The sequence below is a fragment of the Patagioenas fasciata genome, chromosome 1 (genome assembly GCF_037038585.1).
Source record: "Patagioenas fasciata isolate bPatFas1 chromosome 1, bPatFas1.hap1, whole genome shotgun sequence".
In the NCBI taxonomy this organism is placed as follows: Eukaryota; Metazoa; Chordata; class Aves; order Columbiformes; family Columbidae; genus Patagioenas; species Patagioenas fasciata.
The window spans coordinates 96,327,995-96,350,936 of record NC_092520.1 but is presented as its reverse complement, the minus strand read 5'-3'; the positions used below and the strand labels follow the sequence as shown (position 1 = coordinate 96,350,936).

General features: G+C 42.8%; 1 protein-coding gene across 6 annotated transcripts in view; it reads right to left on the bottom strand.

Annotated features, from left to right (window-relative positions):
* The window catches only part of UMODL1 (uromodulin like 1), a 77,360-nt gene that overhangs the window by 17,934 nt on the left and 36,484 nt on the right, over positions 1-22,942 (bottom strand). For all 6 annotated transcript variants that reach the window (XM_065861329.2, XM_071811392.1, XM_065861356.2 and 3 more), the window contains 10 exons: positions 22,778-22,884; positions 20,667-20,859; positions 19,591-19,731; positions 18,654-18,773; positions 16,660-16,914; positions 15,408-15,520; positions 12,934-13,153; positions 9,248-9,385; positions 7,959-8,684; positions 5,451-5,563 (listed from right to left, as the gene is read on the bottom strand). In XM_065861329.2, the coding sequence (XP_065717401.1) occupies positions 5,451-5,563; positions 7,959-8,684; positions 9,248-9,385; positions 12,934-13,153; positions 15,408-15,520; positions 16,660-16,914; positions 18,654-18,773; positions 19,591-19,731; positions 20,667-20,859; positions 22,778-22,884 (2,126 nt within the window). The remainder of the gene's footprint in view (positions 1-5,450; positions 5,564-7,958; positions 8,685-9,247; positions 9,386-12,933; positions 13,154-15,407; positions 15,521-16,659; positions 16,915-18,653; positions 18,774-19,590; positions 19,732-20,666; positions 20,860-22,777; positions 22,885-22,942) is intronic.

The following is a 22,942-nucleotide window of genomic DNA, read 5'->3' as shown; positions in this document are numbered from 1 at the left end:
CAAATTCTGACTGTCATTGGGGCACACAACCCCAACTCACTGTCCTCCCTGAGAGTCCAAGGGCAGAGCTAGGAAACGGCTCTGCACTTTGAGCCACCCTCAAAGTATTGCAGCACCAAATCATAGCTGAACTTAGGGCAGTCTACAGAAACCAGTAAAATAAACATTCACATTCTGTACACAGTGGCCTTGGACTTCAACAGCAGATTAAGAAAGAAAATACCACCTTTTTCAAGGCACGTGGAGCTTTATTCACAATAACCCCAGAAGCAGCCTCCTTTGCCACATGGGAGAGCAGGATGGTCTGCGTTCTGTGGGATGGGAAAATACAGCCCTGCGTAGCCTTTGCATCAGGTGCGCTGCTCCACCTCTCTGCAATCCAGCTCAGATGAGGGAACCAACCCCTCTGGAAGAGATAAACAGGCTGGAGCGGTATGTGCAACCTCTTCCCATTCCACCCTCCAAGGCTGGCTGCTATCTCTGGAGGGTAGCTGCCCGTGGGAGTATCTTCTCCTCCCACAGGAGGAGGGCAAGGTATCTGGGCATACACAGGGGCCCCAGGGGATGTCCAACAGCTTTTGCATTTTCAGCACTTTTTTCCTTTGTCTCCAGGCCTAGCACCAGCCATAGGAGGAGCAGACACAGGTCAGACGGGATCATCTCACAGGAGCACCCCAGACAAGACATAAGGCTAATACAAATTCAGCTTTAAAGAACATGTTGAGAAAACATTATACACAGAAACACAAGCCTATTTCTAAGAAACTCACCACAAAGAGAAACTGGTAAACATCCACAAGTGCTCTCTTATCAGTCCTTTTCCTCTAGTTGCCCAGAAAAGGGGTCTGATAACACTGCACTGGACTCCTGCCTACCTGCATGTCCCAAGGGAAAGCAGGGCACACATACACACATGGATTTGTATGCCAGGTCTTGCCCCAACATCTAACCACAATGCAGGCAGAGTGCATACCTGAAGACCAGACAGAAGAGCAAGCACAGGCTGAGTGATGCCATCCATCAATGTCACAAATCTTCTCATTAGGATTGTGTATTTTCTACTCTCCCTTTCTCCAGGAGACGCTCACAGATGCTCTGTGTTTCTTAGTATCTTTCACATGTGTCTCCCAGCAGCACACAAAGTACAAATGCCATGTCATCCCTGCCAAACCTCCTGAGCCTGGGATACACATAGCTTCAAGTCCAGCAGTTAATCTCACACTGCCAAGTCCACCATTTAACCATGTCCCTAAGTACTACATAAACATTTTAGGCCCAATCTCTAGAGTACATCGCTCCCTTCTTTCTCTAGCTCAGCTTCCCAGAGAATTAAGGTAGCTGGCAGGGGCTACATTGTGGTCACCTCCAATCCCCTCCTCTACACATTTTCTGCAGCAAATATCTGGAACAGCACATCTGGATCTCAGCCATGGGTTTAAAGCAGAGCTTATGTCAGAAGTGTAATGTCCAGGGGTGCAGGCAGTGACTTCCACAAGGGAGAGCCCAAGGAAGAGGCAAGGCAAGGGTCAGCGATGGGAGCCAATAGGAGAAGGAGCCTCATTTCTCTTGCATGCATATACAGAGCTCATGCATTTTATGCTGGATTCTCCCAGATGACCACAGCTCTTGCACACTTATGTGCCAAGCCTGACTTACCTGCCTGCTCTGTGTTATCCAGTCCCAACTTACTTGCCTGCTATATATTATCCAGCCCTGCAGACAGGCCCAGATTTGCAGGTGTGCTGCAGCCCTTTTCTGCATTCTCAGAGCTGATGTGTGTTGCATGTGTTTGGTGCAAGGGTAATACATATGGAGCTGACCCCCCACATGCAACTGGAAAGGGCTCCCATGCACCTGCAACCACTGCAAACCCAAGGGGCAGGCAGTAAGAGCCAGGATGATCAAAAGAGCTAATTGCCCTGTGGAAGCCTGGGCAGACCATAGGCTGTCCTTGTCAGCCCCCAAAATCTCCCTTTCACCAAGCTGTGGAGCTCCTGGGACCATTCTCCTCTCTCTTTCTGCTGTTTCACAAGCATGTTCTGAAAAGCTGGAGGTCAGGCCTAAGTTTTCATCTTTCATAGTTTTTATCTAAACTTCCGGATATTAAATACATACACCTGTGACATCATCTTAGTCCATCTCTGTATTCCCTTCTTATCTGTCCTGAAGATTTTGCTTTAGCAATATTTCTTTTTAGCCAAGCCTTGGGAAATTTTTTTGTCTGTTTTTGTCTCTTTCTTTCTTTCTTTCTTTTGTTTTTGTCCTCATTCATATTTTTAATCTCAAACCAGGACTCAGAGCTTAAGAATTGTCAAGGGGACATTCACAGTATTCGTATTTAGCCACTAGGTGACACTACAAACCCCTTTATCCAGAAGGTTATATGCTTTCACAACAGGTACCACACCCTAGGTTATCAAAATAATGGCTGATGAAGTGAGGCTAGGGGAAAAAAAAAAAAAAAAAAAAAAGAAAAAAAAAGAAAAAAAAGGAGAAACAAGAGCAAACTTTTTAGAAGGAGCTATTCAATATATAATACCCTTGAGTATGAGGTTTTCTTACTAGACAAATAAAATATATTGAGATTCATCATTGTATCTACAATTTCTGTAGCATACAAAGGAAACACTAGCAATGCCAGACCAGGAGAAATCCATATGCCAGAAGAAGGTTCACAAGAAAGGAGGCGAACAAGGACAAAATTAACACCGGCATCAAGGGAAGGGAACGTCCCTTGCTCTGGCAAGAGAAACAGGAGGCAGATAAAGTTCAAGTTCAGAGTTAGATGGAAGCCACATTAAAACTCATGTATTGAGATTGGAAAGGCCAATAGGTTTTTTGAGCAAAAGGCAAGCCAGGCTCACCCCATGGGTGGCTATGGTATGTTTGGTGGGTTTTCTGGGACAACCCATCCACAGGTTCCAGGCAAAATGTCAGCAACTCTTTGGAGTTATCATGGGTACTTGCTCAGAAGCCTGCATGGCTGGCAGAGCAGGGAATGCACTGGCAGTCTGGGAACTGGAAATAAGTAAGTGAAAGGTACATTAATTTGAACAGAACCATGCATTAAGCTTGTTTTGCACTCAGAAAAAAAACCCTCCCCACTGCCCATGCTTTGGCTGCACCTTCAGAGAGAAGGTACTAGAGCACACATCTGCCCAGACACCATCACCAGCAACTGTAAGGATGCCCAATATTTGGAATAAACTCAAGTTAACAAAGGGGTGAAATCGCACTGAAATAATGAAACTGCCTTAATCCCTGTATCAACACTCATTCCACATTCAGATAGCTTTAACTGCAGTCATTTTAAGTGTGTTAAGCTATTTCAAACAAAGTCTATGTCACTTCCAAATGAAGGGGTCACCTTGATAAGACAACATCATATATTAGGTTTACACTTTTTGTCGATCGGTATTTAAGGTATCTGAATTCAAAACAACCTGTTCCACTCAGGAATTAAATGTACCTCAGTGAATACATTTTCAATTCAAACCTTCTGTTTTCCTGATTCATTTTTCTGAGGATAAACCCTAGATGTCACTGTATTCTTCTTGGCTGTTGCAAAAGACAAGCTCAGCAAAACCCAGGAAGACTAAAATACTCTCTTTCCCTTAGCTGTGTCATTTTAGTTGCATTACAAGGAAGATGGTGAAATTGGCCTAGACAATGACAGTGCAAGCTGTCACATCAAGTTTTTACCTCATTCTCATCTACACATTACCTAAAGGACAGTATTTCCATTTCCTGCACTGCCAATTTAACCACATGTCACTTAAGTGCTGGGGCGGCTCTAAGCTAAAGAACATCATACACATTAGGATTTATAAATGCTCCGAATGGTAGATGGTGACTCCAAAGAGCTTAAAAAAAAAAAAAAAAAAAAACTCTGGCAAAGTTTATTTAACTGAAACCTGATAGTGCTTTTAAAGACCATTAAACCTTTCTCACTTATTTCTGACCCTTATAATCTGAAAAGAAAATATGCAGATCTTTTGTTTTTTCCTAAACTTCCTTTTCCTTGGCATCTAGAAACACAACATTTTTAATAAAACACTCGCAGCAAATTTTGACATTTACAGTAGCTACAATACTACAGGTTACATACAGTGGCTCAAAGGTAGATGGAATCAACACTAACACATCTCACCAGGTGATTCATAAAACCGATGCGTTGGAAAAAGAAGCTAGTTCCTTATAATCACGAGTGATCATTCTCTGCCTGAAACTTTCAGAAATGGGTAAAACTGACACCAAATTATATTTGTATCAATGATTTTCTGGATTAATGTATCTGACTGAATAGCCCATGAAGAAAATATATTCATTTTAGTCCATCTAAATACTATGCCATTCCAAAATAGCCTTGGGCAGAGAGTGATGCTGAATGAGAGTGAGGTCAGTAGAGAATTGCTCCCTTTTCACTTTGCTAATCACGTCATTCTGATTTTGAGGCTGTTTTTCTGATGTGACAGCTTGGGGTCAAAACAACTCTGGGAAAGCTGTGCTCCACCAACACATCCAGAAACGTGCAAACCGCTAATGACCAGTAGGAAACCTATTTGATATCCAAGAAAACATCATGCACAGTTAAGCGGATGGTGCTTTTCCCTCCTTGCAGGTATCTCTAACCCATCGCTGGCCTGGCCTCAACCCGAACACTCGCTGCTGTCACCCACTGCAGACAACTGCACTGCAGGGACAGGTTGTAACTCTGTGCACAGTGAGAGACTGGGGAGGCTTCTGCAGGATTTGAAAATTCATATGATTGTCAGAGGTGGATTTATTATCACAGTTATCAAGGCTTATAAAAACACGTACAGTTAAGGGAAGATAAGGAAGGCAATAAGGCAGCTCAGCATAACCAGAGGTTTTCCAAGCACAGGTGTCTTTGATTAAACACCAGCAGGAACAGACTTCTGATAAATTCACTAAGAAATTAGGAGACTGATACTGTCAAAAGCAATGTCTGGGAATTACAAGAGCGTTAAAGCTGCACCTGATATCACAGTGCACTTTGATATCCCACGGTCTAATTAGAAGTTTGGGCAAAGGGAACTTAACAAGAAACCACTCCTTTTCCAGAAATGTCAGCCTTAAGTTACTATGACAAAGGGTAATAACACTTATATAGTTCATTAATATACCACTGTGTAGGGCAAGGATATCAGAGCACTTGGTAAACATTCATTAATTTTTCACCACACCCCTGGAGGAAATCAGTAAGTCAGCATAACTGGGTTTGAGAAGCAGAAGAAATGGAAGCACCAGAGAATTCCCAAATCCTGATCTCATTCTTAAGTACAGTTGCATGCTCATCCTGCAGTCTCAGATGGTTGGGACCTTACATATGTGGCAGGGAAGGCAGATGTCCAGCCTTCATGGGAAAAAGATGGCACACGTGGTTTCACTGACATTGATAACAGGTCACATCCTTCTTAGCCACTTACTTCATCAACAAAAAGCTGTACAAAGGTTTGGTATTCCTCGCTGCTTGTATTGCTAAAGCCTGGAGAGTATTTCACATTTGTTATCCGTACCATGCCACTAAGTTTCTGGACAGCTGCAAAGTAAGAAAAAGACAACTTATATGCATGCTCCATGGACTAGAGCCCATGGACAAGTGTGTGACTGTCACTGGCATGCCCGGCCACATGTGGTATGCATCAACTTGTAACAGCAGAAGGCTGCAATGTAGCCAAAAAACCAGATGCCTGAACACTGGCACCCAGCACCTTTGTCTGCCCCATCTGGCCCCTGGATGCCTCTCAAAAATGGTACAGACATCCTGTAGGTCTCATATCTGTCAGCTCTGTCTCTGAGAAACTGCTTTCCTCCCTATACATATCTGTCTCAATTTCAGCAGTATATAAGGTACCATGTTCCAGCTTTGAGACTGTCAGACTCCTATACTGAATTTTGGTTGCCCATATTAGCTGCTTTTTATCGAGCACCAAGAACTGAAAAGCAAGGCTCTGCATAAACTCTGTGGGCCACATTATATCAAAGTTGGTTCTAGTCACGCTGGGGACAACAATCCTTTGAGTTGGGACAGGTACTAGAGAAAAAGAAGTAGTCATCGAGTAAAGTTTTGCAGGGGGGAAGAGAAAGTCACATCTCCTTAAAGCAAGCCACTAAAGCAGACTTCCTTTATCCCAGCATACTTCTGATCCCAAAGGAACCCACACCACCACTGGTCAGATCAAAGGTTTGGGGCTTTCTTTTTGCTATGGGTCATCCTGTCATGTGAACATAGGTCTTTAGGAGATAAACTAAATTCAGTTATCTGGTGGTGAGAGAAGAAAATATTCTGAACAATTTTAGAATTAAATAGTCAGTATTTAGAAGATGTGACGGGCTTTGAAGAGTTGGTTGAGGTTAACCCTCCAAGTCAGAGGTGTTGCCACAAGGAGGAGCTCTGTATTCAGCTTCACCGAACACAGATTTTTGCCCTCTAAGTTTCCTGTCCCAGGCTGGTGAGATACCACTCTGGTTGCTCTTCCTCTTGTTCCCCGGGAATAATCCCTTCACAGGCTCCTTTGCCAGCAAAAACATTTGACGGAATATTTGATTCATCAGGAAAACAAAACAAGTTTTTATAAACTGAACTTGTTTGTCTAGAATTCTTTCACTTGTTTTCCATCTGGAAGAAAATGACCTTTGTTTTTGTCAGTTAAAATTAGCTATTTTGATTTTTTTTTTTAGAGAACATTTTTTGTTTTCATTAAAAAACAAAGCAAACAAAAAAACCTCACTTTTTTTTATGCTTTCTTACATTGAAAGGGGGCAGGGGGAACACAAAGCAAAGCAGTAGCTGGAGCTTTTCAACATTAACGTGTTGTTCAGTCCAAAATTATTTGATTCCTCAATGTGGCCACCAAAGTCCCAAAGCAGCTCTCTTCCCACATCTCACCAATGCCAGGCAGAGAGAAGGATACAACATGGAGAGAAGACAGAAGCAGAGCAGAGGCACCAACACGACTGCCCAGAGCTTAACAGGACTGGAGAAATGGACATTGTGGCACTGCTGAGCAGGACTGGTGGTACAAGAGAGGCTGGAGAAGCAGCAGAGCTGGTGACTGGAAAAGAGGTTTTCCAGGGAGGAAGGAATGAAGGAGACCCGATGTGGGGCTAGACCAGTGGAGACCCCTAGGAACAGGAAACTGTAGAGGAGGTGAAGAGAAAATAGCAGAGAGGAGTGTGGTTTGGGATCAGAGAGATATGGAGGGCATGAGAGAAAGAATAAACACTAGCAGAAAAAAAAAAAAAAACTGAAACATGTATCACTAATTAACACACTAAAGGAAAAAAATAATGTGATGGACAAAGATGGCAACACTCCTATCCCAAACAGAACCGTAATTTAAAGACCGAATCTGACTCTAATCTCGAAACATGATTCAGATCCAATCAACAGTAAAATAGCCTAATTAGCTGCAGCACATCTGCCCAAACCCAAACAGATTAATCCCTCCCTGCCAGTCTAGTTACTCTCAATTACCACCCCTGAAAAAGTGGCTCACAGGTTTCCATGCAGCTCCTGCCCCACAGGGGATATGTGGGGTTCTGTCTAATCCATCCTTCACTAAGGTGAATAGGAGGGCAGGTTGTTTGCCTTCCTGGGTCTCTCAGGTAACTCTATGGGTGGTTGCTGCTGCAGTACTCTGGAGCCAGAGCATCCAGGAGAAAACAGAATGTGTGGGAAAAGGACAGGGGTCACAAAAACAACCAGAGGGATGGAACACATCTGCTATAAGGACAAGCTGAGAGAGTTGGGGTTGTGCAGCCTGGAGAAGAGAAGGCTCTGCAGAGAGAAAATAATTTTGACATAGAAAAACTACTTTCAGACACCTCCATCCCAGACCACTGATTCTAACTCTGCACCTTTCCTGACTCTGAGTGAGGTTTTATGCAGTCAAATTGCCACATGTGCCGATCCACACCAAATACACACTCACTGGTGTCCACGGCTGGGCTTGGCATCAGGCTGGGAGCTGGAGAGGTGCCTGGCAAAGCTGATGACCCCAGGGCTCCAGAGTATTTCTCAGACCAAGAGCTGTCCTCTCTCCCCATCTCCACATGTGCTCCAAGAGTGGTCTTGAGGGTGGGAAGAGCAGCCTCCCCCACGGCAGGCAGAGCTGTACCAGGACCATCTTGAGAGCTGGCTTGAGGCACACCAAAAGCTGTGTGACTGCTGGTAGTAGCAGAGGTTGTCTGATCTGAAAACTCCAGCAAAGGAAAATTGAGTTGCTCTTGCCCGGTTGCGCCCGTGGGCACATTTGTGAGAGCAGCCGCTCGCTGCGGTGCACAGGGGTAAGCTTCTGCCACGGAGCTTGGCTGAGATGGACTTACATCCACCCACTGCTCTGCACTCCTAGCCAATTCCTCACTGTTGGTGACCCCTGTGGCTGTGGGGCTGTTGCTCCTGCCATAGCCCATTTGTGGTACCAGCCCTTTTCTCCAAGGATTGCTGGTGGGAGAATGACCATGGGGCACTTGCTCATCACCCGGGGGCAGTGCAACAGGGAGGTGTAGGGCAGTGCTCATCTCGGAGCCTACAGCAGCCACCATCCTGGTGGTGGCAGGGGAAGCAGGGCCTGCAGAGCTTACTTCTTCAGGAGCAAACTGTGTGCTGTTTGCTACTTCAGGAGCCATCATTTCAGTGAGAGGGTCCACAATCTCATCTGCAACACAACAAATGCACATTGAAATGGGACCTCACACCAGACAGAGAAGGCATCAGAGCATGCCAGATCTAACCTGAAAATGGGGTTGAGATCACTCAACCATGTGTAATATTATTACAAAACCAGATCTTGGATATCTCATTAACACCTTGTAGCATACTTGATTTTTACAGTTTTGAATCTAATTTGTGCCTAGTGAAAGAAGCAGATTTGATTCCTGGGTCTCCTCTTCTGTATGAGAGGGCATGGATCATTACAGTGGGAGAAAATAAGGTGCAGACGTGCCAAAAGAGGAAAAAGTACTCCTCATGTTGCTCAGCAGTCAGTTATTAGGCTAATCATGAAGGATCTCTGAGAGATTTCATCTGAAGACATACATAAGGTTCACCTTAATATTCAGAAGCAAATTGTATGTACTCCTTCAGCCAGATACTGCAAAGGTGCATCTATATACACATTGTATGCCATACAAACAGTTACAATAAAAGCAGAGGTAAGAAAACACAACTTATTCAGACCTTTCATGACAAAGGGAAACTACATGCCAGTCTTTTGCTCACCTTCACAGTTTCTTCCAGGTTGGGATGGATTGGTATCCATGGTTGTCTTGCACCTGCAGAGGTATGAGCCCATCAAATTGATACACTCTGCAAATGCAGAGCAGTCATTCTCAGTGTGAGAAGCACATTCATCCCAGTCTGTAAGACCAAAACCAGAACATCGGTCAGACAGCCTCCCTTCTGGCTGCGTTAAGATAGAAATAATCATAAAGTAGTTCTTTCTTCAGTTTTTGAATTTATAAATGTAATCTTCCTTTCCTATTGTTTACCTGACAGCCAACTCTGAGTGACGCAGAACACTATCTATCTGCATTATTATTCTCTCACATAAAAATCAACCTTTGTCCTTGTACTCTGAAAAATATTTTCTCCAGGTAAAGACTTTTTTCTTCTTTTTTTTTTTTGAAGTAAACATTTGTTTGAAGTGAAAAAATATTATAGATTTGTACTAGAGCTATATCAAAAGCATACATTATACCTAGCTGTGCATACAGTACTTACAGATACATCAGGTAACTAATAGACCTGTTACCACAAGCTACCACTAGATAAAATAGATTTAATCCAAATAAATTTCTGCTTCAAATAAAAAGTAAATACAAGTAGCTCCCACCACAAGCTCTCCTCAGTTCTTAACAGAAGAAGTGGTAAAGGGAAAAACTCTTTTTATAAAAGATTTCTTCTCACAGGTAATACTATAAAACTGTGACCTTCTTTCTGGTTCATCAGGGCATGAATATGCTCTAAAGGTGTTTCTTTAGACATAGTCCAATTTCAGCTGCTCTGAATCAGTTAGAGATGCTTCTTTCATGGAGTTACGGAGCTATTTTATTGCTGAGTTCCTACACTCTTGACGGACTTAGATCTGGAGTCTTACATTATTTGCACCCTGTTCCGGCAAATACGCAAAGTTCGAGTTCATGTTTTGGACGTGAACAATCTCAAAGAATCCCATGCGAACCCTCCCTGTGTGCACTCCCTTGTGCATATACCTTCGCTGCCTCAGGGCCACAAGAGAGAGAGGGCAGAAAATCAGGTTGAAAACTGAGTCTTGGGAAAAACAATGCTGATCATAGGCTAGGATATCGTTTTGAACAATGTATGATCATAAGTGTTTGTTCTGAAAGTTTGCAGAGATTAATCACTGTGATTATTTATCTGAAAGAAAATAAAGTGTCATTCTAGAAACAGAAAGCGCAGAACTGGTGCGTGCATGCATATACATGCATTCATCTTTCTGCTTGCAGGCAGTCTTCCCCTTTTATTTCCTTCCAGCTAATATAGCCATTGTTTTCCCTTTCTCCCTGATTAGATAATTGTTGTGTCCATGATTGTTTCCATTAGACAATTTCATGTGCCTATGGTCAGCATCTGTCTATTACGTTACAGCCTAAGCCACTTAAAGGGAATACAGAAGTATGTGGGATTGATCAAAGCACCGGCAATGAATGTGTTCTCACTAATGCCTTATTCTGCTGTGAGGTAATTGTGACTCTTGATGGCTTCAAGCACCATCTGAGAGATGCTCTCATGCTAATTGCCAGATAACTTACATTCACTAGCTCCACTGTCTCTGAGGGTTTCCTTTCTCATCACTTAGCAGGGCTTTTCAAGCAAATTCCTTCACCTCTGATGGCCACATTCAATCATGCATCAGGCCAAAACATTTATGTTCTTTTCTCAGTGCTCACTGGTGCTCGTATATGCACTCATGCACATACACACACATATGCCACACTCTTTTGTATGATAACCATTACATCTCAGCCAAGGTGTGCTCTGTGCTCTCTTTCAGCACCCTTGGCATCTCTTTGGCCTTTCACATTTGGCAAATGCCTTCCCCACACACACACCTCAACCAACAATCCTGCTCCAAGAACTATAAAAATAAAACACCGTTCACTCTGATTATCCATTATACCTGTAAGAGGTACATGCAATGGGTAAAAATCTGAAACTCCTTGCCTAATGATGTTGAAGATGTTTAAGATTTGCACGACTTCACAGGGAACCTGCAGTTCTAAGCTCAACTTGAAAATGAATGGAGGAGAAACCCAAAGAAATCACTGGATTCAGGGAATCCTGGATCTGAAAACAGTTGGTGGCTAAGAGAGTATTAGTGAGGCATCGTCCAAACTTGTTGTATTCTTACACTTCTCCCAGAATTGGCTAAGGACTAAGGACATGATATTGTGCTAGATGGATCTTGGACCTGACTCATCGCACAACTCTTTCTTCTTCTAACCTTGCCTCACTCAACAGACAGACATTTTGGTGTCGCCATTCATCATAAACTTAATAATTTATGAGTCCTCAAGGAGAGATGCAATTGCTCCACTCCCTTCAGTTGTGCTATTGCTTCTGACTTCTCGTTGTTTCAAAGTTGAATTCCCTGCTCTGCCACTGTCACTAAACCAAGCACACAGGCTTTTGGTGGCCATGCTCCACAGAGGATCCAGCTGGCATTGCTCCACTGGTGCAAGAGGAGCTGTGCAGGCTTACTGGGCACATCCCAGGGCTCTCAAGGATTGGGAAGCAATACACCCTACTATACAAATCTTTCCTTCATGTGCTGTACTCCTTTGCCTTATTTTCCACATTTGACTTCAGGAAACTTATGTCAAACAAATGCTTCTTTAGGCGGAGCTCAGAGATAGACCTGTTTTCTCTCTCCCTAAGGAGGAGTGGAGGAGCTGGCTGTGCTCCTGGCTGAGAGTGGTGCTACTGGAAGCCACCTGCCTTTCTGCAATTACAGAACAGTCCTGAGCTATTGCCTCCTTCCTCCCCACTCTTTCGGTCCCAAGATCAATAACAGTTGTAAAGTATTTTGGCACACATCAGCATCTTGCAATTCAGTATCAGCTACCACTCCGGTATCTGTAGGCTTCAAGCACAATTTGTCTCTCTGTTTTATCTGTCCCATTCACCTTAACCTCCATATGTTCTGCAACTCCAAAGGGAACTTTTCCTGAGCATGGTAAATAAGCTTTAAGGGCTCAGTACACTGGGGGAGAGGAATAACCCATTCTCGTTGGCTTTGGCAACTCTCTGAAGTCTGGCTGGCTCTGCCAGCTGGGAAACCTGAAGCCAGAACTCAGTCCTTTGAAGATAAAAATGGTGATTACTGAAGATCAAACAAATGCCTAGTTCAACATAAATTCCAAGCATGTTTCTTTAGTTCTATTTACTGCAAGGACATTTGGGAATTTCTCTGGCTGGATTTCTATAGTGAAGATGTTAGATCACTTTCCCTAAACTCACATACATCCCTGCAGCCTTGAAGCACAAAACTGTCTAAAGAGCATATGTATCTAAAAGTTAAAAATACTCCACATTAATCCTATCTACAATTCAGTGTGAGAAAGATATGACAAAATTCCAACTGCTCATGAAGAGGAGAGGGTGGAAAATTAACAGGGAAACCAAGGGTTCCACTCCTCCTTAAACACAGTGAAGAAGTGCCTGCAGGTACCTGGGGATGGCCAACATTCCTTCTTCTGACTCCTTCTGGGTTTATGAATAAAAGCCCATGGAGGAGTTGTCATGTTGTGGTTTTCCCTCCAACAAACCACATACTTTGTCTCTCTATAAAGTACTTTTCTTGAAGAATGCTGGTGATAATGTGCATTCTCAAAATACAAGACCTGTTCCATTTTTTGGAAACAAATACAAGTTTAAAAAATTACCTTCTATTTTAGTGTTTTTCTGATCCACCAAAAGCACAGAGCCATTGTTCAGGTAAGCAATCACTGGGGCAAATGCGGAGACATCAGCTGGAAACTCAGGATCCTGCACAGTGATTCTGAGCCTCACAATGATGCTTCCGGCTTCCAGGGAGTCAATCTGCACTTTGAGTTTCCCAGATATGTATAAAGCAGAAATGCTGGGTGGAAATGAATTTTCAAGCTGAGCAAAGGGAGAGAAGCATTGACAATCAGGAACCCAACAGAAAAAGTTCCTTTTAAAACTGGACTATTGGTGGTAGCATTTTAAAGATTTATATAGCATGGAGCAGGTGGCCCAGGGAAGCGGTATTTCAAAGGCATGTAGATGTGGTGCTTAGGGACATGGTTTAGTGGTGTTAAGTTAATGGCTGGATTTGATGAGCTAAAAGGTCTTTTCCAATCTAAACGATTCTATGATTCTGTGATTCTATGATAGGTAGAACATAAAAAATGTTGTAAAATGAAAATTTTAAAAGTGTTTCAAAAATCTTACTTTTCAGAGATTATTGAGGCACAGAGATGTGTGAGTCTCTTTGGTGCACATAGGTACCCTCAAAAATGGTACCCATCTGACCATTGGTCTTACAAACCAAACTTCATTTTGGCTCAAGGGAACAGAATTCCTTCTGTCTCTGTTTGCCTGTCTCACAGTGGAACTGCCTGGTAAGTCCGCATGCATCAGACCCTTGATGTCAGCTCTGTATGTCACATAAGCTTTTATCCCAAGCCTCCTGCATATTCACCTCTGTGCTCCCAGGCACTGGAACTTAGTTGTCTCTACTGTTGCTGGAGCAGATTCTGGCTGATTTTTGGCTGCTGTCAGCTAGCAGTTCCCCATGCAGAGTTTGACACTTAGCATCAGCCAGGGGCCAGACCAGTCAATCTGAATGTGACCACCACACTTGGGAAGACCCAACTTCATGAATGCAAGTTGGTTTGTGCCAATTGGTGTCAGTGACAGAGAATCATTTGGGAAATGTTTCATTTACCAGTATGGGCATAGCTCTAGCTGTCAGTGATTCTTTGAAATGCAACAGTCCAAGCTCAGCTTGAAGCTGAATCCAATGACAAATCTCAGGATGAGACACAAGAAAAATGGGGGTGGATAACGCCAAAAAAAGACCAACTTCAAGCCAATATCACAATTACACCGTGGTTGATCACCAATCTGGTAAGGAGACACATCAGTTGAACAAAAGCTGCTACTCTGAACGTTAAAGCTGGCATACTGCTGCTGATATTTGAGCTGCGCAGGAGTTGGCAGTATCACCTCACTCCTCTAGAAGGCATGTTGAACCTTTTGTTCCTACATTCACCTCAAAGCATGCCTTTGAGTACGCAACGCAGAGCCATAAATCAACACACCTTTGTTCCCATTCAGCCAGAGTTTGCTCAAAAATATTCCTACAAACAAGCTGTTTAATTGGTCTAAGTTCACATCAGGGTAGGGAGGGAAAAAAAAGAAAGTGAGATGAAATATTGTGTTTCCAAACACCCAAGGAGGCAGAAGCAACACAGCTGGACAATACTCTTTTTCCCTCCCAACCCCACGATGACAATTAGGTCTGCATTAATCTCAGAGGAGACTCACTCACAAAAATCCTCCTGCACAACAAAAGCAAACATTTGCAGGTATGGGAGTTAAAAACATGTCAGGAGGTTGAACTTGCAGTTTCTCATGAGCAGATGCCTCTTCTCCACTGCCTTTGAAAGTATAGCTCAATTATTGTTTGGGTTTTTTTTTCCTCAGATTTATATTCACATATGTTTATGAGTGACCCTTTGTTTTAGGAAAGTCTAGTTTTGGATGGAAATCCCAGTTCCTCTGTTTGGGCCCTGTTGTGTACAAACACCTAAGAGAGATCACTGTATCTGAAATATCTTCTGTATTGGAGAAGACGAGAGCTGGTAACAGACTTCATGACTCAATTTTTGTTTATGGTTGATTACACCTGAGCATGGACAATGGCTACATATGTGCATGCAAAGAACGGGTCTGGAGAAGAAAACTTGACGCAGTCACTATTCCTTAAAGAAGACCGAGCTTTGAGAGCAGTCAGACATTTATTGAGAAAGCAGTGCTGAAATGAATACCAGCAATGTAATTTCAATAATCCATTAAAAAACCTCAAGTCAATTCAGTGTGAGTTTATTGCCAAACTAAAGATCCAAGGAAAGGTGTTCCTGTTGCATGCCTGCATTTTTAATTCATTTGCCCTTTTGCAGGGGAAAATGCTCATTGGCTCTATTGCTAATAAGGCCAAGGGCTTGATCTGCTTAGTCAGTTGAATTTTGGTTCAGTTATAAAGAAAGGTCACAGGAAACAGTATGATAATTTTCAAGGGATATTTCAGCCAGGCACAAAATACTCTATTACATGAAATAAATTCTAAATTTAAAAAAAAAAAAATTACCCACAGATATTTTAGCATTACCTCTGTAAGCAACAGCCTTGAAAATTCTTCATAGGCTGAGCTGCTGGTGTTACGGAAATCATCAGTGAAGTTGTAGTTGAGAATCCTCATAGTAACACCAAATATCTTGGCCTCTGTAGGACACAATAATAAACCAGACAGTGACAAAGCAGAGGGGGAAAGTATTCAGTCAACACTGATGTGCATAGATGATGGAGAGAGAAGGGGGGTAGAAGGTTGAGAAAGTTTGCGATTAAACCAAGAATATAAAGCAAATATTCTGCTCCAAGCTTCCTATACATTGAGGAGATGCACTCACATCAGGTCCATAAAAATATTTAGGAGCCGAATTGGAACTGCATGAGAACTGGGTATACACATATCCTTGTGGACCTGATCCTACATAACTCTGCATTCAAGTTACATCCAGGGTTGAATTACCTATGAGCTGACCTCTGGTCCACCTGTCACAACTATATTTTTTTTTCCTGATGTTGGTAGCATGGGTAATAAATATATTCTTAAACTGAAAATAATAACAAAAACCAGTGCATGCCACTTCTCTGTCTGGTAAGCCTTGACAGATAACACACAGAGCACGTGAGCCAAAACCAAGAGCCAAGGAATCTCTTAACCACTTTGAACTGTATAAACAATCTGAGGCTGTTACTCTTTGGATTGATCCTTGGAAAACTTTTCTTTTGCTCAAGTGCTCCAGTTTCTCACTCTGAAGTTCAGTCCCCTGTTTCTGTAACCACTAGACATCTTACTTTCCTTCTACAAAGGGAATAACTTCCTTCTGACCCAAACTAGAGACATCCCTCATCTGATCAAAGGGAAGGCTCTTATGGACAAACATAAACAGCATTCTCACTCTGGCCAGTATTAAATAATATACTGCCTGCTTTTTGAAGAAAATGTGGAGAGTTTTCTCTTTTTTATTTGCATGAAGGCTTAGAAAATGATTTAAGAATAAAGGAAAAGCAAAATTATGTTTGATCAACAACACACTAGACTCTCAGGAAGCCTGGTGTCTCTAATAGCCTGACTCCGCTTCAGCACCACTTGATGAACTAAGGCCAGAGCTCTGTTGCCTGATAGTCCAGATTGTATAAACGCTGGGGTAGAAGAGAAAAAGGGTGCTGAAGGAGGTGGGAAATGGTGTTCAGGGGTAATCAAATGTATCACTGATGAACTGCAAGTGAGCGGGCGAAGAAAGAGGTGGGGAGGGAGAGAGAGGGAAAATATATATTTTTTTGAAGTGGCTGTTTACCTGTTTTAACATTTTGATGGAAGATTATGGTTTTTCCACAGGTTTCATAGCTGATCCACACTGAATACATCACACCTGCTTCCAGTCCAAACACATCCATTTTCATTTCCTTTGTCTTCAGGTTTTGTACAATGTCTTTGCCCCTGAACACTTGGACTTGGAAAGTATGGTTCAGAGTAGAACTGACATCCCAAGACATTTCAAAACTGTTGCTGGTAATGCTGAAGATTCGGTAGTTTCTAACTGTAGAGGGATCTATTGCAGTCCCAGGAAGAGTCATCACAGAAAAAAAGCAACATTTCATCTTTAAAGCATTTTATTATTCTATATCCACTACGGACAAGCACTTTGATAATCAATAGAGGAATCTCCTTTCTACAATGCATCAGGGCAGATACTGCCCTTCTCACAGCACCAGGTACCCTCATCCATGAACCATCCCATCAGAGTGATTATTTGGGTGCTTACTCTTTTTATTTCCTTTTACTATGCCTATTTGTGTTGAATCTCTAGTAACACTAATAATCAGCCAGTGAGCTACACGTTCAAGCAACAGAAATAAGTTTGGAATAGTGAATCTGTGTTCTCTACACATGTTGACACCTGCTGTGCCTCTTGTCACTTTAATCACCAAAATGCACCTCTTCAGGCAAAGGCTACCTTGATTTATGCCTGGAAAAACCCCAGGGACCTCAGCTTTCACAGGCTGAGGGCAGAGCGGAGGGCAGCATTTCACCTATTTATGCCACTCTAGTGCAGCGCAGTCATTGTCATGTCGATGGGAAAAGACAGGACCCTTCAGAGGTTATTCCTCTCCTTGAAGGAGGAAGAGATATCTAAATTGGGTAGGATTAATTGCCCTCCAGCAGAGCCCGTCTGTCCCCAGTAATTAGAGAGAGCACCTGGGTGGTGAGCACAGACTAGACACCTCTCCTGTAGACAGCTGAGGTCAGGTGAGGTGAACATCATCCACCACACTAACCAAGAGATCACATCATGCTGACACCACAACTTCAATTCTTTCATGCTAATGGTTAGCCTGCGGAAAAGGGTTGTTTTCTTGAATTATTTCAATAGGAACAATTGTTTCCAAGCCTCTGAATCATATGGTTGCCAAAAGCCTCCAAAGACATACTGCCCCTGCTCTAGAAGGACTTCAGTTTCATTTCTCTAGCTTCAGCTTGGATCAGAAATTGTGGATGATGATCCAGAATATCCAGCCTGTCTCTCTGACCTAGGCAAAGGACTGCTTAAAGCTATTTCCTCCCACAAGACAAAAATGTGATAACTCTCACCTGAAAGGGCTGAAGTCACCCATATAAAGACAAACCTACTGGGGTTTGTTCCCATTATAGTCCCTCAGACAGCCATCATGTACAGCAGGGAGAGTATTCACAAAGCTTGTCTCCAGTGTAGGGTAGCTGCAGCCAATCTCCCTGTTTCATGTCCCCCACCGACATCTTCACGGACTCAGAAGCAAGAGGCCCACATTCCAGTGGCTGTGGCCAGAAGGAGCTCCTGGTGTCGGTAGCAGTTCCTCCTATATCTAGTTCCAGGACAAGCCTGGGCCATGTAGTGAGCTGGGTCCAGGACAAGCAAGTGACAGTGGCCTCACACAGCCCTTGTTGACATGCTTCTGGCACTGGAGGATTATCCAGTACACGCCCTGTGACCCTGCACTTGAATGGTTCACCAGGCACAAGTGGCTCAAGAAGCCAGCGTGGTCACCTCCACTTCCAGGAGGCCAATTCCCTTCAGCAGCTACGAGAAAAATTGTGGGGCTTCTCCAGTGGTCACAGCATGACAGCCTCTGATTTGAATGTCCCATTGAGGGATCCTCTCTCTTTCCATTTCCATAGGTGGAGACTCACTCCAAAACTATTACCAGCTTCTGTGGACACCCTCCTGTGACTCAATCAGCCTCAGGAAAAAGGGATCAAAGAGTGACTGAATTAAAAGCAAGGCAATATTCATTCAAATTCCAGGTTACTTACAGCACACAGCATCTGTAGATTGATTAGTCATGGACAAGAGACTTGAATTACTTGTAGACTGAGAGCTATTGCTAGTGTCAATGAGATCCAACTCCGAACTGGGAGTAGATGCTGCCATGCCTAGGGAAAAATAGTATTACCAAAGAGTTAAAGTATTTCTAATAAAGCAAATTCAAAATACCATTCATGTTTCCTACAGCTGAAAAGCAGCAATAGAAGTAATATAAATAGAAATGAAAATAAATGTATTATGATATCACAAAAGCATAAAGTGATACATTATTTTTATTTTTGAGATTAAATAATCATAAAATCTTTTTCTAACTAAAACATTGAATCTGCAAGTAGTTATCTCATTATCTTTAAACCTATTAGCAGGCCCATAGATGTCTATGGGCTGTAAGTACATGCCTCTATATTTTGCTGAACTGGTACCACAAAGAATTATTTCACCCACTGCCAAACTCCAGCTGCCTCCAGCAGAACACTCAGTGACAATGCAGCTGCTCAGGGTGGGATTAGAAAACCACTGAGTCCTGTCTGCAGTCACACAGTCCAAATGGGAAGGAGACTTTGTGTACAAATAGCATCACTTATCATTACTAATTTCCCCAGGAGGCTGGGGAGGTGTACTGACATCAAGTGACTTGCTCTGAGAAGCAGTCAGGGTCTGAATCTAGAGTGTTTGGCAAGTGAGTGGGGACAGCTGAGGGTCAGCCTGGAGAAGCAGACAGGTACTGTGAAATAAATACACTTCATTTCAATCAGAAACAGTTATTGAGTGGTTTATGTGGCAATTCCTCCCATGGGAGGAGAAGGGGCTCTGCATGCTCCAGAAATTTTTGCCTTACAGGTACGTAGGTAACTCCTGTGATAGACCATAAAGTCCTGCAGAAGCATTCTCAGTATTTCCCAAGGTGAAATCTATGTTTCTTACCTTCCTTTCTCGTGCTCAGCTGGCGATGGTTGACATCTGCTTGTTCATGTTGAAGGTCACAGCTGTAATAACCCTCCATATTTACACAAGTGCTTTTCTCGGGACAAGCATTGAATTCAGCATAGGAACATTCGTTGACATCTAAGAAGAAGAACACACCTTGCACAGGTATTGATAGCAGCGTCAAGATTGATCTGCAATGTGTGTAGGTCAGGCTCTCGATATGAAAAATTCAGTGCAAATCTCCAGTAATTCTGCTGAAGCTACTCTGGATGTATAAGGTGCAATGAAATCAGAAAGGTGCCCTTCCCTGAAACTACTCCCTGTTCAGTTATAACCCTGTCACTTTTTTACCCCAATTCTTTACAATAAGAGGACAGTTAGCGGCAGTTCTTGCTTACAGATCCAGGCTGTCATCCAAACCTAAGAGATATCAGCAGCAGGGGGAAGGAGATTTCACTGGAAGTTGGACCCGGTTGTCAAAAGTAAACACGGAAGCGATGACAACAGTGCTTAAGGACACATTTCAGGAGTGAAAATGTTTGGATTACTACACAGTAATAAGTAGGTTAAAATAATTTAAACCAAATATATATAAATATTTACCTTTAAAATATTTACATTTAAAAACTAGGCAACAATACGCTATACTAATTAACAGACTACGAATACTCTTTGTTTCATGCAAGCTACTGGAAGTAATACATGAAAGCAGAGTATATCTGCTTCCCCCCAAAATGCTTCTTTTAAGAGCCTATTTAATACAACTAATGATTTTTCTACAAGTTTTAACACTTTTACTTTCTCGTATAAAGATGGGCTATGCTATGAGGAGAAAATAAATTTAATTAAGGAAGTGGGAGTATTCCTCTCCAAACTACTAACTCCAAAATAATTATTAGCTAACTACAACTTTCCATCCTATAATGGATAAGTTAGGGCCATATTTGCAAAGTTTAAGAGATTCACTACACTGCATTTTTGGAAGCAAATTGATAGACATACAAAATTCCAAGTGAAGAGGGCTGAAACCCTCTGAAAAATCTTTCCCCCATGACAGGATTATGATAATTAACCTTGCACTTCTGTGTCAATCACTTCATATGCATGCTTCACCATGTCTTTCAAGGAAGAAGAAACCTCCACTAGTGGAGCTGGCTGGTGCAGTCCGATCAGAACCTGAGAAGCCACCGTCCCAGCGTAGATTTCTGCACGCTTACTCTGGATATGGTGCACAGAGACATTCAAGGGCTGTAATGCACCAGTAATCTGGAAAACAGGGGGACAAACACTTTGGTATCTCATTCCTTTATCAGCACAACTGTATGCCAATAAGGTGTGACCCATGCAACGACAATCATAATCTGAACGTAGAAAGTACCAATTCAGAAAGCAGATCAAAGTGGCAACACTTAGGTCTGTATTTATGCAAGGTGAGCTCTTATCATCACATTTCACAAGAGAGTTACATCAAGGTAGTGCCAAGCTAAGGGAGGTATGGAGCTGCAAATGCTTAGGTAGGAGGATGCAGCCCAGGAAGATATGGAAAAAGGCTCTTTGGCTTGTGGTTCTTAAACACCAAAATGTCAATAGACAAAACATGCTTCAGACAAGCTATTACAGTGCATCTGTAATAAAGCTCTCCAACACTTCTTACTTTAAGCAACTAAAATGACTCCTGGCAAAAGGAACAGAAAGAAAACGAAGAAAAACAATAGGCTGAACAAGAAGGCTGGGACTAAAAGCCACAGAAAGACCCCAGGACTGACCAAGTCATCACAACTGCAAGTCAGGGATCAGAGAATGGATATGGTGGTGAGCTGAGCATTAGGAGTCAGTGGAGCAGACATTGCTCTGAGAAGCAGCTCATTGCAAAACTTCATATTTTTTTGAGTGTTTGACTTTGCCACAGCTTGCTTTAAACCAAGATATAAAACTCTTGCTAGATCACTGAACTTTATTCCTTACCACATAGCAACAAGACCAGGGTTTCTCACTTTTTTAGGGTATGAGAAGGATGCGTTCAGGTAGGAGGAAGAAGTAAATTCATGCAACATCCCCATCCTACTGCTACCTTCTGTTCTTCTACCCATCAGCATTAGTTGGTGATGGGAGAAAGGTTTCCTTTGCTACCAGCCCACTCCCAGCTGCAAACTGGGGAGGAATAGAAATAAAAATGAAGGGAAGTAGGGAACTGCCCTTTTGGGTACATTTCAAAGGCCACATCCAAGCCTCGTGTTCTCCTTGGTATAGTGATATATACTAGGGAAATGCTTCAAGTTTACGGCCTGGAGGGTCTTTGTCCTAGATCACGAATTCATTTCCTAAACATCACTTAAAGGACAGAGCGAGCACCTGTGTCTGAGTCTTGTTCTTCCTGCAGACCCTCCTTTTGGGAAGCATGCCTCACACCTCTGCTAGGGCTGTGTTCTTCTTGGTTGTCTTTGCCACTTCCTACCTGCTTTGTTGAGGACAAGGAGAGGCACAACCGTGCTGCTGTCGTGTGGTTGTAAACATGTTGTTGCCAATGCTGCTGCTAATCCATGCATGAGTCAGAGCCTCAGTCCTACAGCAAAAGCAACACCCTGCTGTCTTCCCAAATGCTGCTTCTGTGGCAAGAATGACAACAGAATGCCCTTGACCCAGACACAGTACCCTGCCATAATCCTGAAGTTTTACAGTGAGACTTCCGGTGATGCTGGGTCCACCTGGTTTGTAGTTCCCAGTGCCATAGATCAGGTTTGTCTCTTGAAAGGTTTAACTCAAGTCTCCTTATCAGAAAACATCATGCTTTGCAGGTCTTGAAATCCAGACCCAAACGGTCATAGACCCAAAACTGAACAGAGACAGACCTGGAGCAAGGTTATGTTTAAGCATGAAAAAAAAATCCTGTATTTCAGAATGCGTTTGAATTGCCCTTGCAAGAGACCTGAAAAATTTCCTAAAGAGGCTGATAAATCAATGTTATTTGAGTTCCCTGAGGGTGAAGGTGGCATTCACCAATTATGGACAAATTAGGGCCCAAAAAAATTATCCAGCTGAACAAAGGGGAGCAATTGGCTCACAAGGTTGTGCCCAGCACAGAGGACCATGAGATCCCTCCTGGGCTGGAACAAGTGGTGCTTACTGACTAACAGAAATGTGGATGCAACAAGCAACACAAGGGAGCATTCATGATTGTACATACCATGGAGTGCAAAAGTCGTGAATGATTCAGAAGGTGAGAATCCACTCTGATTAGTTCAGTGAAATCCATTTTCACAAGAACTGTCACATTGTACCAAAATGTTCTTCCTAAAGCGTACAAAATAAAAGACCAAAGTCATCTCATGTCTGATGCTATAGAAAGTGA